General features: G+C 39.0%; 1 protein-coding gene across 5 annotated transcripts in view; it reads left to right on the top strand.

The window, feature by feature from the left end:
- grid1a (glutamate receptor, ionotropic, delta 1a) overlaps positions 1-17,843 on the top strand; it is a 282,018-nt gene that overhangs the window by 200,285 nt on the left and 63,890 nt on the right. For all 5 annotated transcript variants that reach the window (XM_026189417.2, XM_080288038.1, XM_026189415.2 and 2 more), the window contains exon 4: positions 3,572-3,777. In XM_026189417.2, the coding sequence (XP_026045202.1) occupies positions 3,572-3,777 (206 nt within the window). The remainder of the gene's footprint in view (positions 1-3,571; positions 3,778-17,843) is intronic.

The raw sequence follows: 17,843 nt of genomic DNA, 5'->3' as shown, positions 1-17,843 counted from the left end.
AATTGGATAAAGGGATGGATGGGCAGTGCTTCAGAATGAAACCATGATTAACAGATTTACTGCTGTATAGATATGGCAGTAAATCTGGATATCATAGAAAATATATCTTTTCAGTCAGAGAATGAATAAAGACAAATTCAGCTTAAAGCACTTAAATATAGACCCAGGAAGAAGAATGTGAAGAGAATGTCCCATTCTCTCACTCTCCCTTTCTGCCTCGCTCCCTTTCTCTCTGTGTAGCTGTAATTGCTGTGCATAACACTCAGTGTCTGAAACATTACAAATTTGCAAAAAAAAAATCTGTATTGCATATAATTAACTGACGTTATTGTTGCAAGAATAACACTGATTACTTAAACAGACTCATCTCAATTTTGAGTAAACATAAGCTGGTAGCATAGCCATTTCTCAAGCTTTTCCGCTTGAATTGGAGCGCAGCTTGACGGCTCAGTAAAAACCTCTGAGCCCTTTGATCATGATGTGCTCATTTCAGCATTGCTTCAATCCAAAAGGGAGTCCCGCTTTAGTTTCAATGTAAGTTAGAGCTGAAATGAATGTTAGAGCATTTTCATGGGGCCTTTCTTAGTCTCTCTCAATCTATCTTTTCCAACTGCTCTAAAAAAAGATTCATACCATTATTAAAAAAGATATGTGAGGGCCAGACAGAAAACAAGAGTAGTTGGTAAGTTTCCAGAGTAAAAATGGGGGGGGGGACTGATAAAGGGAGTCTGCGCAAGGGTCAAGTTTTGATATCTAAAACTTTCAGTTGCAGATTTGTGTTCAGAAATTACGCTTGGGTAAACATGTCCAAAAATCAGACCTTTAATTCCACGTTAATCCTCTTTTCTGCTGCCGTATCCATGGCTGACACGGTTTCCCCGTGGAAACATTTGCTATGGGTTTGAATGTTGACTTTGAAGTCCAATTTTTCTATCAGTTCATAGAATAGTTATCGCATGGTAGCTTTCCCTTTGCTCTTCATGGGATTATAAACCTTTTTTTTTGTATTTTTTTATTTTTGTTTTGTTACAGCATGTTACAAGTTTTCAGACAACAGTTTATCTTCCTGTTATGGAGTGTTGACCAGTTCCTCCAGATCTTTTGTGGTATTGATGAAATCTGCATTGCGTTAATCCGGCATTTGTTGATTAAAGATCTGCAGAATTCCATCTCATTCATAAATGTAAAATATACATTTTTGTTCAGACTCTCTTTTAGATTTTGAAATTGGATTATGATACAAAATATTCCCCACATCTCAGAAATCTCAAGTCAGTAGAGTTAACAAAGCTCTTGGAATGACTAATAAAAAGCATCCATAATAATTTGTCTCCTTATCGAGTGACTTCAGTTTAGAGAAATTCTACCCATTTATACTCTCTTTGTAGCATATATTAGTTAGAGGCCTCTGTTAGAGATCTGATCGCTTTTGCGAGTAGATACATTTAAGCAGGGGCTTAGCATCAAAGTATTACTATTCATTTTAAATCAATACAGGTAATCTTACAGCACAAATACCCTCATTAGCCTGTATTTTGGTTCATTTTCCCAAACAATGTAGTGATGATAAATATGATGCCACTTATGAAACATCTTCTAACAGTAAAATAATAACTATAATATATACCGTCTGTCTAAAACACAGTACATGGAATAATAACGAGTGGTGGTGGCTAATCAGGGGTTAAAATATGACTATCTGCCCTCCTCTTTCTCTTGGTCTCACACTGTAATTATACCACTACACAAAACAAAATATATCCTTGTTGGATGAAATGTGTAATTTACAGCCTTCCTGTGTCAATTTGACAGTTTTCAGATGCAAACCTGTCCAGCAAATGTAGATATTGGTGCACAATGGTGGTCGATTACGAATATGTTTTGGTCTTGTCAGCAATATCAGAGGTGCAGGTTCTCATAAAATTGAGAAACTCACTGATAGAATAATAGCAATCATTCCCGGGCGATCGTGGCTCAAGAGTTGGGTAATCGGAAGGTTGCTGGTTCGAACCCCGGCTCAGACAGTCTCGGTCGTTGTGTCCTTGGGCAAGACACCTCACCTGGTGATGGCCAGAGGGGCCGATGGCGCGATATGGCAGCCTCGCCTCTGTCAGTCTGCCCCAGGGCAGCTGTGGCTACAACTGTAGCTTGCCTTCACCAGTGTGTGACTGTGAGAGTGAATGAATAGTGGTATTGTAAAGCGCTTTGAGGGGTCCTGAAAAGCGCTATATAAATCCAATCCATTATTATTATTATTACCTGGAATTATCCATAATTGCTGATTGTCTCATCAGCAACACATGCAGTGAATGCAAGGTTAAAGTCAGTGTTAGTCAGTTACTGCAGCTGGGTATTGCATATAGAGATATCTAATTACTTCATGTAGCCAAATGAATTGTAAGGGTCGAGTTGTGAAACCATGATTAGGTTTGTATGCAAAGAAAATGGGACAAAAAAAAGAAAGTGTGCGGTTTCAAGTGAAAGAGTTTTCAAAGAATGCTTCTCTGTAAGTTTAGGGATGCCTCAAAATGATGAATGATTTAATTTCCTCTTTTGTTCTGCCCTTTGAACATTCTGAGGAGAATCCACGAGCAACTGTGATTATTTATGTTAACCCTCAAAATAGACTTCACTGCAGCAATTTTAGGAAAAAAAACCTTTCCATCTAATTCTTATGATTTGTCTCATTTGGTACATATTTCCGCTGCAGTTTGCCTCAAGATATAGACTAAGAAACAGGGTCGATATACTAAGATGTTGCATCTGTGCTCAGGATAGATTTTCTTTTTTGTTTTTTGGGGGGTTTTTGGGGGGGGTTGGCCTAATTTCTGATTTTGGCCCTCAGTAGCAAAAATATAAACAAAAATGGGTACAATGGGTTCTGTGAATTTCTTCAGCCTCATTTACATTTGTGCATATGCCCCTGTATTTTGTCCATTCTGAGTACTAAAGCACTAGAGCACTCGATGACTCATCAAACCTTCACTGATGCAACAGTAGGAACCTAATCATGCACGCACACAGACACACACTGGACACAGAAAGAGGTCTGGCCCGAGCGATTTCGCCCAACCTCTCTTTAACAATGCAGCATGACTTGGCACATGCTGGGCAGCTGCTCCCCCCTGTGACTGCTGGGATTGGTGTGCTTATTGTGAACTCACTGCTGCACATCACCTCTGATTTGTATGTGCAATGCAGGCATTTTAAAGTGCTTTCCTTTATAGCGAACATAGACACACACAAAGATCTCTGGGGACCGCAACACCTGCCTGCAGTTTCATATCCTGTAAACCCCACGAAACAGACAGACAGGAGTGCTTGTTGTGTTTTGTCACGCTTTAGATCAGGAGCAAAGAAAGAAACCTGCCTTTAAGCCTTTTGGAATGAAGCCTGAGAATATATTCTGTGTGTGCAGAGGTTGAAAGTGCAGCTTGTGATTAAATGTTCCTCGAATATAGCACCACATAAGACAGCAACTCTCAAAGTGTTTTTTCTTCCTCTCTTTTTGTTTGTGTTTTTGCATTTTCACCCATATCATATTTTCATACCATCTTTTGTCTACCATCAGATATCCGAGGTTTGCAAACCTTTATGGACCAGGCGTCTCGGCTGGGTCTAGATGTTTCCTTGCAGAGGGTGGACCGGAACGTTAGTCGGGTATTTAGTGACCTCTTCAACACGATGCGCACTGAGGAACTCAACCGGTACCGGGACACTTTACGGAGGGCCGTGTTGCTCATGAGCCCTCGAGGTGCACAGGTGTTCGTCCACCAGGTAGGCTGTGTTATTGACTCTTGTTTTGCTTTGTTTTTCAATAATGGATGCAACAACAAAGTGTTGTAGTCAAACACCAAGAGGAAAAACAAATGCTGCATAGAGATAATGATCCATAAAAAGAAAAGCATTTCCTGACACCCTTAATCTGAAGCAAATGAAAAAAAGTACACTAGTAGTGAGGGAAATAATTAATTGAGCCCCTGCTGAATTTTAAGTTTGTGCACTTAGAAAGGAAAAAAATTATATTGTTTTAAAATTATAGGTGTTTTATTTTAATGAAGGTAGACAGAATATCACCCAAAAATCCAAAAAAAAGCACATTAATAAAACTACAAAAATTGATTTGCATGTCATTGAGTGAAATAAATATTTGATCCCATACCCAGCCAGAATTCTGGCTCCCACAGAGTGGACATGACATTATATTGACAATACAGATACTCCTAAAGTATACATCGCATCCATTCCATCCGCTCCACCACCATGGGCAATACGGAGAAGATTGTAGACCTGCACAAGGCTGGAATAGGCTACAAGATCATCAGCAAGAAGCTTGGTGAGAAGGTGACGGTTGACAAAGAACACCATCTCCACAGTCAAGCACAGAGGTGCAAGCATTATGCTTTGGCTTGTTTTTCTGCTAAGGCAACATAATTACTTTACCACATTGAGCAGCCAATAGATGAGCCCTTGAACTAAAAAATCATGGACAAGAACCCCTTTTTCCTCAAAATCCATGCATCCTGGATGGGTCTTTCAACATGGCAATGACCCAAAACATACCACCAAGGCAACAAAGTGGATAAACAAGACTGGCTATAGAAGAAGCGCAATGAGGTTATGGAATCTCCAGACCTCAGTCCTACAGAAGATCTGTGGAGGCAGCTGAAACTTTGAGTTGTCAATCAAGAGCCAAGAAATTTAAAGGATTTAGAGAGTTTCTGTAAGAAGTTGTAGGCCAAAATCAACACTTAGATGTGTTGACCAACTACAAGAAACGTCTTACTGTTGTACTTGGCAACACGGATTTCTCCATCAAGTACCCTTGTTGGAAAGTACAACAGTACTTGTCAAGCAAAATATGACTTGGTAGGCCAAATATAGATGATTGTGACTGTTGGTATTCCATTGAAAGATGGTCTCTAGGACTTTAAAAGCCACTCAAGAAAACATAGAATGCTGTAAATAATTACACAATATAACCAGCATTTCTACAATAAAACAATAATAAACAACAATTTGTTCCTTAATGCTGAAAAGATCAACAGTTCAGATAAAATAAGGTGTGTGTATCCACAGAGGATTCTCTCTCAACTCATTCTGGGTCATAGTATCCCAATTTGGAAGCTCTTAGTAATACCACCACTATTTGCTCCTTCTAGATCATATTTGCTTATTAGAGATGGATGCGTAAAACAGAAGGCAATATATCTAACTCAGCAGACATCTTTTCTGCCTTTAATCTCACCTCAGTAAGTCCAAAGTTCATTAGTTAATTAGCTGGCCATTCCTCAAAACAGTTTTAAAAACATAAACTGCTGCATGAAAATAAACAAGTTTTCCTGCGTTCTCTCTGTTAAAGGGTGTCTGAAGTGAAAGGTGTCCTTTAATTATTTGTTGGAAGTTTTGTCAAAGCGTGTTGAAAGATTATGTAATGTATTGCATAAGCACGTTTGAAGAATGGGCTTGTGTGGCACTGGAATTGCTGGACACAGTGAAGAAATATGGCAAAATAAAACTGAGTTGAATGGCTTATTCTGGCCAGCAAAGGCGTCGAGGTCTGACACTCAATCTTCTGCTCTTCTGGCAAGGACAGATACACGCTGATAAAGATTTTTCCAGAAGATTTCAAACAGACTTGAAAAGGTTTGACCTCGAAGGGTACAAAAGGAAAAGGGACATTAAAATATGGTTGCAGATAAAGAAATTATGCCAGTTACACAATAGAAAAATCTTTTTGTTTGAGTTTATCTTACCTGTAGCATCCATCTGTCTGGTAAATACAAGATTAAAGAAGGTAATGGTTTATTAAGTCCATTATATTTGCTTAGTGGAAATTTCCTTTAATGATATTTGACGTGAACATAAGACAAGTTATGGTATTACTATAGTCCACAAAACTAATCCATGGAAAGTAATTACTTAGGCATTGCAGAGATTTAATACTAATAGATTGGGCGGTAGTGATAACTATTTTCAGCTGAGCCTTTATTTATTCTTGTTTTCGGAACACTATGGAAGGCGCTATTTTCACTTGGTACGAATGTTTCATATTGTGAAAGATTTAAATGTTAAACTATTAAATGCTACGGTTGAGCTGTGGGAAATGAAAACAGGCCATGCTGATGTAGTGATTGGCTTTACAAAAGCAAAACCTAAAATTAGTCCATATTTGTCTTTTTATTGCCATTGTAGCTCAGTGCATTTTCAGCGTGCTGGATGATAGGAAAGACATGTTATGATACTTGTGTTTGTAATGTAATTGTGTACATATACTTCGTGTGTCGTCAAAGGTTTTACCCTGACAGGACTTTATTTCACCTCTGTTTATCCTCAATCCTCTGCGCTCATTTATTTAATCTTTCTATCTATTGTGAGCAAATACCATAGGAAAAAGCCTTAACCTCCTGTAAGTCAAAACCCTCACTTGCATTCTGATTAGCTTCTTGTCAATGCTCTACAATTAATCTAAAAGTGAAGCACTTACAGACAAATGAATTAGCGCACAGGCCGTGAATACACAGAGGCTTTCAAGTTTCATTAATGACACACTGCTTTGATCTTTTCCTTTGCTGCAGTGAATTCGGTTTTAGTATACAGGTACACAGGCTGGTGCATAAGTCGTTTATTCACAAAAGATTTAATCTAGAGAACTATATCCCTTATCATTCCTTATGCAATTAGCATAAGGCATCTGTCAGGCATCTTGGGGACTAAGAAATAAGCGCAGCTTTGCAATTGGCACACCCTCCAAATGCTCCTGTGAATATGTTAATGTAAGTGTTGAAGATATGTACATTTATCAAAGCTTCATTAATACCTTTGTAATGGCTGTCAGTGTGTCCACACCTCACCAAAGATGCTGGGGCAGAAAATTCAAATAGGCAAATATCTCAGTGGAAAATATGATGCCTTGAGGAGTTTAGTACTCATGAGATGACATCAATTTGTAGGCACCAGTGTGATGTAAATGTTAACAAATGTGTTTAATAGCTAACTGAAATTGATGATATTAGTTGTCCCAATGATATGTGAAAGGTGTGACAGAATGTGTTATGGTAGCCTTGAAGGACACACTGAATAACCACTAAGAGATGTAAAACATGCATAAGATTCCCTCCATACACAGAAAAATATTGAGAACCAAGTTGACTGCAAAGAGAAGAAGAAAAAAACAGAGAAAAAATTACTTAAGAGAAGCCACAAAGAACTACAAAGAGATGCAAACTAACTTGAGTGAAATCTATTACAACACAAAGATGCATGGCAACCACAGGGAGACTAAAAAGGGTCTGTAAAAAGACCCAAGTGGACTAGCAAGAGACACAAAAGGACTACAGAAAAAACCTAGGAGGACTACAAAGAAGTGCACAATTTCCCCAAAGATTGGAAAAAGGACAACAAAGGATCCCAGACAAGTACAAGGAGGCGCCAAGAGTCACAATACTGTACAAAGATTCAGAAACAGAACAGATGCAAGTGATGGTAGAGATGCATAAAGGCTGGGGCCCAAACATAACATGACTTCAGTATTAACAACCCTCTTAACCTGACAACTTAAACATGAATATTTACAGCCTTTAAGGTCTTTTGCTTTTCCAGCAGAATGACTGTCCATATTCCAAAAGAATTCCCCCTCTCGATTTACTATAGTACACGAACTGAATCTCTATCTTTCTTTCTTCGTCAGCTTCTCAATAAGGCAGAGAAAGTCTGATGTGCCATTGCAGTTTTAAAAATCCAACTTTTAAATCCGAGGACCGCAGCTACAGGGACATTTATGGAGGGCTGTGGATGACTTTGGTCCTTTAAAGTTGTATAAAAACCATTTGCAACGAATGAGGGAGTGATCTTCGATAAGACTTTAAGTTTTAATAAACAAATAAATGCTGTTCTTAAAACTAGCTTTTTTCAACTTGGGGTACTTGGAAGGGTGACGCTCTTTCTCTGCTTAAGTGATATTGAAAAGGTTATTCATGCATTTATTTCATCTCAACTTCACTATGGTAACAGGCTCTGTTCAGGTCTCACTCTGTCAGTGCTTGGCTGAATGAAGCGCAGCTGCTAACCAGCACATGCAAACAAGACTCCTCCATGTTGGCTTTCTTACATTGGCCCCCAGTCAGATTTCAAATTTATTTTAAGAATTTATTTTTTGTTTTGAAGTCTTTGACATTTCTACACCTCTCTGATCTTTTATCACTGCACACTCCCCCTTGAGATCTGTCGAACAAATGCTGCTGGCTGTCACAAGGTCAGATTAAACCACAGAGTTGATTGGGTCTTTTCAGTAGCTGCTTCTAAATTGTAGAGCTAACCACCTCTCCACATCAGGATGTCCCCAACATTTGACACTTTTAAAAGCCACAATTAATTTTATTCTTTTATCCTTCAAACCAGGAGGTCAAGTATATTTTCCTGGCACTGTAAATAGATTTGACCTGACATTTTGCTTTCCATGTCAACTCTTTTAAAGATTTTTATTATGTTATTAAGGTTAAGCCTTATTCAGAACATGATAATTTGCAGTGGCTAAGATTATGATGATAATATTTTTCAACGTAAGGCTGTCACTTTGACACCCTTTCCAAACCTGCTAGCATAGTGCCTTGCCTTTTGCCCCCTTCTTTTTTTCTTTAAATATTCTTATGCTTTAAGTCCCATATTCCCATCAGTCCATCGTCTACAAGGCCAGGTGTGGGTGAATTGAGCACATGAAAAAAGGGCACCTCTGTTCTACTGACAGTTTGTCAAAGGACTATTACCACTGTAGACCCCATATTCCCAACTTTACCTTCAGGTTCTTCCACCTTGTGCGCATTACCAAGACTCACCGAAGTCTCACATTTTGTTTTGATGATTCTCTATCTATCACATTCAATCACAAGTCTGTCTTCTCCTGTCCACTCCCAGGGCACAGTCATTCTGGTATTATAAACAGACTGCATGACATTGACACTGCCTGTGGTATTATGGTGAGATTCTGGGCGCTTCTCCTCTCTCATTTAGACAGTTGCCATCTAGTCTCTTGTTCACATTGGCCATGAGAGGATGTAGCGTCTTCTGTCTGTTTCATTTGTGCCTCTTTTCTGACACCTGACTGCTCTCTGTTCCCTTCATGATAGAAGGATTTCACTGGAGTCACACAAGCCTTTTAGAGAGCCATAAAGTGGAATTTTAAGCTTTCAGCTGTCCCATTTCTTCGTCCTTGGGTTGTATTAGTGAGCATTTGCTAAATCACTTACTTAAAATGATGCACATTTAGGTTAAAAAAAAAATCTTGACACATTTTATGAGTTACCAAAGTCACTCACCAATTAATTGTCAGTGGAGCAGCCCCAGGCTATATTTCTTGAAGACACTCAAATTAGATTTTTGGCTCTAGGCTGTGGCCCTGTGAGATAATCATTCATTTTCACCAATGGTGATTTAAATGCTTTAAGCAACTCAAATACCTTTGCTAAATGCGAATTCTGAAAATGAATAATGTGTCCTAATGGTAAGCTCAATATGTGTAACTATATAGTTTAATCCAAGTAAATGCACTATTGCTCAAAAGTTTTGGGTCACCCCGAAAATATAATGTTTTAGTTCATTTGGCTGAAGGACCAATGAGCTATGGATGTCACAGCAAACCGTCCATTATCCCTCTGTCTGTTAACAGTTCACAAGATTCACTGCTCTTCCTACAGTATTGGTCAAGATCACCTAGCAGGTCTAAAATGATGGGTCGAGGTCACATTTGCACTCAGCTTTAACATCCCTCTGGGTTCTTGGCTAGCTTTGAGGTTGCATGCTGTCTGTGCAGATGCTTTCCAAGTACTGATGTTGTCTTAGCAGTTTTATACAATTGTTCCTCTCCTGGATGCAGTCAGCATCTCAGTATTGCACACTCAAAACCTGTAGAACACACCACCCTTTTTCTTCCTTAGGAACAAAAACTTAAATCTGTTTCCTGAAAGTTGATTGTAGCATGCATGTGCAGGAAGACAGAAGCATATCTCTTTCTATCTATAATTGGGAGATAACTGAAGATACTTTGTAATCAAAGTAACAATATAACTGTAACTGTAATGTAAAAACTCAGAAGCACGTAAAAACTCCAAAAACACGTACAAAACACAACAGAAGTGCTCCAGGATGCTAGGGCGCAGTGTTGAGCTTTTGTTACCTAGTGGCTACACGGGCCAGCAAGCAAACGACCGGATTTGGTGTGTGGTAGTAACAGGTAAATGAACATTTTTTAAAATTATTTGAATATATATGAGTGCTTATGTATAAATACACAAACAATACACACATGCTTTCAATTGTGTAATTTAAGTGATCTAGGTAGTTCAGTTTTGAAGTTCAGTTAATGCTAGAAATGTGTTTTGGAGTTTGTACATGCTTTGGAATTTGTACGTGCTTTGTCTCTAGGGGCCACCGTATATATATAAACATATATAACTAAAACCACGTTGTTGTTTTTTTACATTAGTAATTCCTTTTGTGCATAATTTTATATTGTTGTTAATAATAAATTAATTAAAGCAACAAAACAACCTGAAGCTGAAAGAGCCGGCTCTTTTTAGTGAGTCGAGCCGAAAGAACCGGTTCTCTATAAAGAGCCGGAAATCCCATCACTAGTGTAAAAATAACTCAGTAACATTAGCAAGTGGTGGAGGCCAGCAGGTGGTTGAGGGAAAGGGGAGGCACCTCAGGAGGAGAGACCCGAGGCGACATCTGTTATCCACCAGCTTGATAGCTAGCCGAGAGCTCGAGGGTCACTGAAGCCGCCGAGAACGGCACAATTCCCGGCACATCATTTTCAGATCACCGCGGACTTTCGCTACTCAGGTTTAACGTAATATATGAGTCACTTAGATAACCTAAAAATGTTATTGTTGGTCTTTTTTCAGTGTTTTATTTGTTCGTTTGTAAATCGGTTTGGCTGAGATTAAAGTTATTAGATTAGATTAGATTAGATTAGATTAGATTAGATAAAATAAAACTTTATTAATCCCCTGGGTGGGTTCCTCCTTGGTTTTCACACAGCTGAATAAACGTCAAACAGAAAACTAATTAAACAAAAGTGTGAGATGGTCGAGAATTTACGCTATTTTAGATAGCAAGGAGCAGACGGCCGAGTTTATTAAAATCCACCGAGACAGCGGCAACACTAAACAGAAGGCTAGACCGTCCAATTTCACAGCCGTTTAATTCCGGCCTACCCGAACTTCTGAGGACCAGGCCCACGTAGACTGCGAAGGCCGGGTCCTCAGGAGGATGCAGCCCATGAATTTGGACATGACCTCTGTGTCTTTATGCTGCAGCTGTCTCTTCTTCTGTCATCCCCCCCCCCGATTAGCTGATTAGCTTTTCTCTCGTTTGTTTATCGCCCACCTTACGGCAGAAAGAGGAAACCAGCGGAGGTCACGTTAAACAACAGGAGCACGTTTAAGCTTGATCAGCTATTTTTTTTTATATTAATTTCTAGTATCAGCTGATGTTTGCTGGAGCCCCAGCTGTAAAACCTGCTGGTCATGATGTCGGTTTGGATATGTGGTGAGAGGGAAACATGAAGATGAAACCAGGAGATGTCCTTACTGAATCATCAGAGCTGAATAGGTGAAAGAGAAACAGGTTTACCTTTTAGGTGACATGAATAAGTTGAAGGGAAGTTATGGACTGTTTCTGAGAGACAAATAATACCAGGATCCATTTTTTTATGTAGCTGACAGCTGGTAACTGTGCATGGACAGATCTAGCAAAGTTTTGCCAGGGGGGCCAGGGAGAGGGGGGCACAAAGAAATACTGTACTTTCGTATTCTCATTTAAAATATCTAGCTTTTAACAAACAATTGTCTGAATCTCACAACAAACAATAGGATAGATTGATACATATATGCCAACAAGACAGTAAACATCCCTGTCACAATAGCGTTTGTTTTCATTCAAAGGCTTTATGCTTTTTCCTATAATGGCGGGCCGGTCTCTAGTCAAAATGCCTGAGCCGATTTTTTGTCCCAGTCCAGCCCTGTATGCAGCTCATCTGCAGTCTGGAGTTGCCTACATCTTCCTACTCGGAAGGCTGAATTTCCGAGTTCTGAGCACAATCGAAAGCACCAGGACTGCAGTTTTCGCGTTGGATGTAAAAAGCGCACGTGACGCTGTGACGTAGGTTAGAATCATCATCAGCATAATTTGCAGACGATAATGGTTGTAGCCGCTGCGATGCTTTCGACCAAAACAGGCGCAGCTTGATGACATCATCAACATGCGCTATTGCGATAGAATGGTATAGTCAAAATCTCTATCGTTGGCCAAATTTATATCGTTTCTATCGTATATTGTTTATATCGCCCACCTCTAGTATCCAGTTAGGGAAGCAACACATTAACAAGAGAATTCTGAGTAAAACCAAAGTTACTTTCCCTAGTAACTAGTTACTTTGAAAGTAATGAGTAACTTGAAGTAACTGAGTTACTTTTGATAGAAGTAACTAGTAATGTAACTAAATCACTAATATAAAGTAACTTGCCCAACACTGGTAATGCATTACTGTGAAATGCATTACCAGTGTTGGGTGTAATGCATTACTGTGAAATGCATTACACCCAACACTACCCATGTTGTTGGAGGATTGGGTGACTGTGCTAGCCACACCACACCATTATAGGCAGAATATCAGCTGACTGTTTTTTTTTTCTAAATAGTTTTTGCATAGCTTGAAGCTGTACATTATAAGTCAATGTTCTGTTGTAGGAGGACACAGGACCGCGACATTCACAGGGTACGGCATGGGGCTAAAAAATGGAGTGATGCTTTCCCCAGTTCAGTGTCCTCTTTATCCTATAGAAACATGTCACACATCACTCCCTCGCCCAGCCATGCTTGCAAGATGACATCAAGCACTCAAGACATTGTTTCAGATATTTCACATCTCATAAATGTTCTTCTTTTTGACACAAACATCTTAAAATTGTGTATAATATTTACCCATCTCTCTTTCTCTGCTCAATATTTTGCTTTTATTGGCCAGTGTCAGATATAGCCTTTTCTTTGCAACCTTAGAAGGCCAAGTTGAGACTGGAGTTTGACGGTTACCAATTGAAAAATACTGCCAGTTGAGGACCTCTGGGTCTGTTTTCTTAAACTCCATTCTTTGATGTTTTTGTCCTCATGCTCAGTTATATACCAAGGCCTCTCACTTTTACTTTTGGTTGGAGCCCGTGTGTGTGTTTTTATGAAGAGAGTAGTATACTGTTGTATAAAATTTAGCCTTCATTTCTTGGGACAAGAATGCTCTGTTGAGTGTCAGAGGGGGAAAAAAAAGTTATTTCTTTCTTTTTCTCCCTTTATTTTACTATAATCGAAGCTACAAAGGCTGGTTCTCCACACACTCATCTAGTCAAACATCTTTGAGCTGTACTTACATAAGTTGAAAAAAGGTTTTTCTCGTGATCAATTAGCCTTTTAATATAAACTGTCATTATCTACCGTATGCCACCGACACACTAGAATTATGGTTGCTGAAAATGGAGATCAATATGCCGAGATTCAAATGATCATTAATTTCTCTGCAATTTAATTGTATTGTATTAAGTTCTGAGCAGTAATGCATTTAGTATAACAAAATCAGAGTCAGAATTTTGGTTTAAGGCCCTTACAGAAGCATGCACAGTATAAGCCTTTCTAGTGCAATATAAATGAATTATTTGCTTAGTCTCCATAGCATTTTTTGTCAGTGTTCTTGTCGGATGGAGGCTTCCTGAAGGTGTTGATAAGACGGAAAACAGAATGGGTTGTGTCAGCTGGCATGCCAGCTCTGCAGCGCACTTGATGGATGAGGACAGGGGCTTGGTGAGGTCTGCCTCATGTGCAGCGGCTACACCAAGCTATGAGAGTGACAAGCGCTGTTGCCAGGTAATGTGAGAGGGAGAAAAAGGTGCTCCATAGAGGTAGTAGGAGGGTTAAAAGGGGGGACTCACAGAAAGAGAAAGAAAGAGCAAATACAAGAGGGAAAAAAAGAGATGGATGTAGAGTGAAAAGGTTAACAGTGAGAAAGAGTTTTGGGCGCTAAAGGGGGGGGGGGGGGGGGGGGCGGCCTCTATCAACATAATAAAGCACCTCTGCATGAAATGGTAATGGGTGAAATCTAATGGAAGAAATGGAAGTGGAGAAAGACAAAAGCGATGAGCACTAAGATAATGTATATCGTATCTGACCAACTGTACCTACTGGCAATGATCTCATGGTTAAATAGGTCCAGTGTAGTCAGAGAGAACAAAATAATGGACTTTGGCAGTTGGAAACGTTTTTGTCAAGCTTGTAAATGTGGATGCTGTATACATGGATGCTTTCCATCAAAAACGTGGAAACAAGGTTTCCGAGCTTGTCACGCACAACAGACTGTTGAAATGATTTTAGCTCAAAGTAAGTAAGCGAAAGCTATTTTTAACTTTAAATTGTGAATAACTGTAACACCATTTGATGATGTTTGCTTTTGCGGTATGCTTTGGGTCATTATCCATTTCTACTGTGAAGCGTTCTGTGATCAGTTTTGTATCGTTTTGTTGAATCTGAGCACAGAGTTTAGCTCTGTACACTTCAGAACTCATCCTGTTACATTGTACATTTCAAGACCTCCTCAAGGCCGTTCTTGACTCGGTTAGATGTTGTGAAAGACTGTTTCTTAACCAGAGAAAGATTTCTATCATCTCCACTTCAAATGTCTTCTGTAGTATTCCAGTTCTTCTGAGCTGGATTTTGCATTTCTTCTTTTTTTGTACCTGAATGTTATTTTGCCACGCATAAAATTTTTGTTATCTGTCTAAAATGTTTTTTAAGGTTTTTCTCTGTATTAGGGGCCTGACCATAAAACTGTTTGATAGTCAGTCATCTAATTACTTCTGAGCCCCTAAAAAGGGGAGACGATAAAGAAAAATGTCTCAAACACCCTGAATAAGTCTTGAATTTTATTCATCTTGTTCTTATTTTGATGCAAAATCTCTCTATGGTGGTGTACAGAAATAAAATGACTAAACTTATGTCATTTTCTAAATACTTATGGACTCAGCTGTAGCTTCAATCTGTCACAGTTCTTTTTTCAATTTACTGGATTTTCACCTTGAAGAAAATCTGTTTTTAAAGCAACCATGTCATTAACTGTCAGAGAGGCTCTGTGTGAACTGCCATATAGTTCTAGGCATGCAGTACTGTGACCTTCACCTGCTAGACTGGTGACTGTGGATTACTACATTGCCTGTCATATAGTGATATTTTGATTTTGCCTCAGTCTTCTGCTTTATGCACCTTCTCTACCAAATACAGCATCTTGTTCATTATCCATATATTTCATGTCTTTCAAAGTGTAGAAGGTAATATTAATGCACTCACTGAGAAAATACACTGGAGCTGTTTTTATACTCGATCAAGGTCTTCGGTATCGAACAGAACTGTGGCATAAAAACTACTTTTTATTAAGTGCCCTTTTCCTTGAATAGCTTGTACATAGTTCATCAAGTCTATAGTTAAAATGATTTAGTCCTGTAAATAATTTTTGACAACTCTCTCTTTTGTCATGTCTGCTTTACTATGACTGGTGAAAACGCTTTTTGTTTTCTGAATGACAAAAGAAGCACAAAGGACTTTCTGAGCATGTGTAGTGTTATGCACACAGGACACAAGAATAAAGGGGAAAGGCACATATAAGAGTTTCTGCTAAAGCTAATTTGTTCATCGTAATTTCAGAAATAGCGAACTGAAGAAAAATAGGCGTTAACCTATAAACTACAAGTGGCTTATACTGGAGATAGCTGCAACAAAATGAAACCCAAGAAAATGAAAACCAAGTTGGGTGCCTGAAAGTCACCTTTTTCCAGGAGGAGAGACATCATTGAAGGAAACCAGCTTAATTGACTTTATTAAAAGGGAGGAGCTATTACCTAGAAACTGAAAAGAAAGAAGAAACAGGCAGGCCCAACAACCAGTACTGACTCAAGGCTTCGGGCTGTCCTAGTATGCTGTGTGACTGCATGTCAGATAGGCAACTGTGTTACAAACTGATCCACTTGTCAAGATGTGAGATCACGATTTGCTGATTAAAAATGGACCCATGTGACACTTGAGTTTGATTTGCAATAAACACATTTGCCCTTGCTATGAATTGTGTTTTAATGTCAAGGACTCTCTTCTGTCTTATTGCGTCACAAACGCTTGGCGATGGTAATTTAAAAGCAGCCCCAGTTGACATGCTATTATGGAGCGCTTTGACGACTTTTCTCGGTGAGGGTCATGCCGTTGACATGACAGACACACATAGGGTGCATGCATACAAGTCTCACGCACATTTTATCCACTGCTTTCTGGCAGCAAAGCAATAGATGTTGTTTGGCAGAAAGCTCTTACTTTTTTACCATTTTGTGTCAATTATTTTGTCAAAGTCAGTGTCACAGGTTGGAAATGGTACGGAAGAAAAAAAATGTTTGCAGGTATTGTGTTCACTTCAACGTTACAGTGATGGGAATTTGAGAAAAATGTTCCAATAACAGACTTACCAAATGTGGTTGGATTGGAGAAAGAAAAAAATTACTCAAGATTTATCAGCTATGTTTTTGATCCAAATGTTATTCCTTCTTATCAGTGGCACTTTAACTTATTGAACCATGAAGAAGGTCTAAAGCAATTTTCCACCATTTGGCACCTCTCAGGAGTAAAAGCTAATATCCCCGCTGTCTAGATTGTCTTCATTTCCTCTGTCCAGTTCTTTTTCTTTTCTCTACTGCACTGTTTACCCCATTTTTATTGTTGCTCCAGTTTTTGACATTCTACATGAGCAATACGCAGCTTCACAGGTGACGCATATGGTAAAATTTTATACCATATCAGCGGTAGTCAGTAGACTCTCAACAAGTAGATTTTCCCTTATGTTGTAACAAACTATTCCAGCATGTAGCACAGTTGTGTTTCTGGCACCTGAACCTTCCTTCTCTCTCAGATGGAATAAAGCTGGCTATGACCTGGAAGTGTTTATCCCGGCATGACTCATTAACCTGACACAGAGAGCATGGTGTTGGTGCAGGGGTGCGTAGTGTTGGCACAAACAACATCTTTTGCATTTGTGCACACACAGAGATTGTACAGACGTGTGCATATGCAATCACCCCTGATTCTTTCCCCAGATCTATCACTGCCAGTTTTGTCTACACCCCTTCCCTTAGTGCTAATGAGTGAGGCCAGGTATAATTAAAAAGCTCCAGAAGTACCGCACAGCCTGTTTAGTTTTCTTTTTCTTTTAGAAAGAAAACACAAAAAGAATACTCGCATCCACTAGAGGACTGGATTTGACCGGTTCATAATACAAATGAAGGCTACAGTTTGTCATTAGTTGAGTGGCATGAATTTATGGAGGTGACAAACAGAAAGGCATTATGGCTAGTACTTAGCAGGGGAAGTGCAGCTGAAGTTTTAAATAGTGGACATTATATAAAAGCCTATTCAGTATTAAGATTAACTTTTCTTTATGAGCAGACAGTGACTGCAGTCATATTCTTTTTGGCTGATTAGAGCGATATCACCATTTCTAATCCAAATATGGTTTAGATTAGCTTTTGCTGCTTATTAAGAATAATACAATTGTTAAACAACACTCAAAACCATGCATTTCTGCACACATTTATAAAGTATAGTTTACGGTGTTCAGTTTTTTTTTGTTGTTTTTTTTCAGGTTTATAGTGATGTTAGCGTGACTCTAGGGATCCCCTGAATTCACCATGAAAATAGAATTTATGCTTTTGGTGAAATGAGCCCATTAGCATTTAGTTACAAGCCACTAGCTTGGGTGTAGAATATATGTTTTA

Source organism: Astatotilapia calliptera, chromosome 13 (genome assembly GCF_964374335.1).
Source record: "Astatotilapia calliptera chromosome 13, fAstCal68.1, whole genome shotgun sequence".
NCBI lineage: Eukaryota > Metazoa > Chordata > Actinopteri > Cichliformes > Cichlidae > Astatotilapia > Astatotilapia calliptera.
Note: the sequence above shows the minus strand (reverse complement) of the source record. Positions and strands in the feature narration are given on the sequence as shown.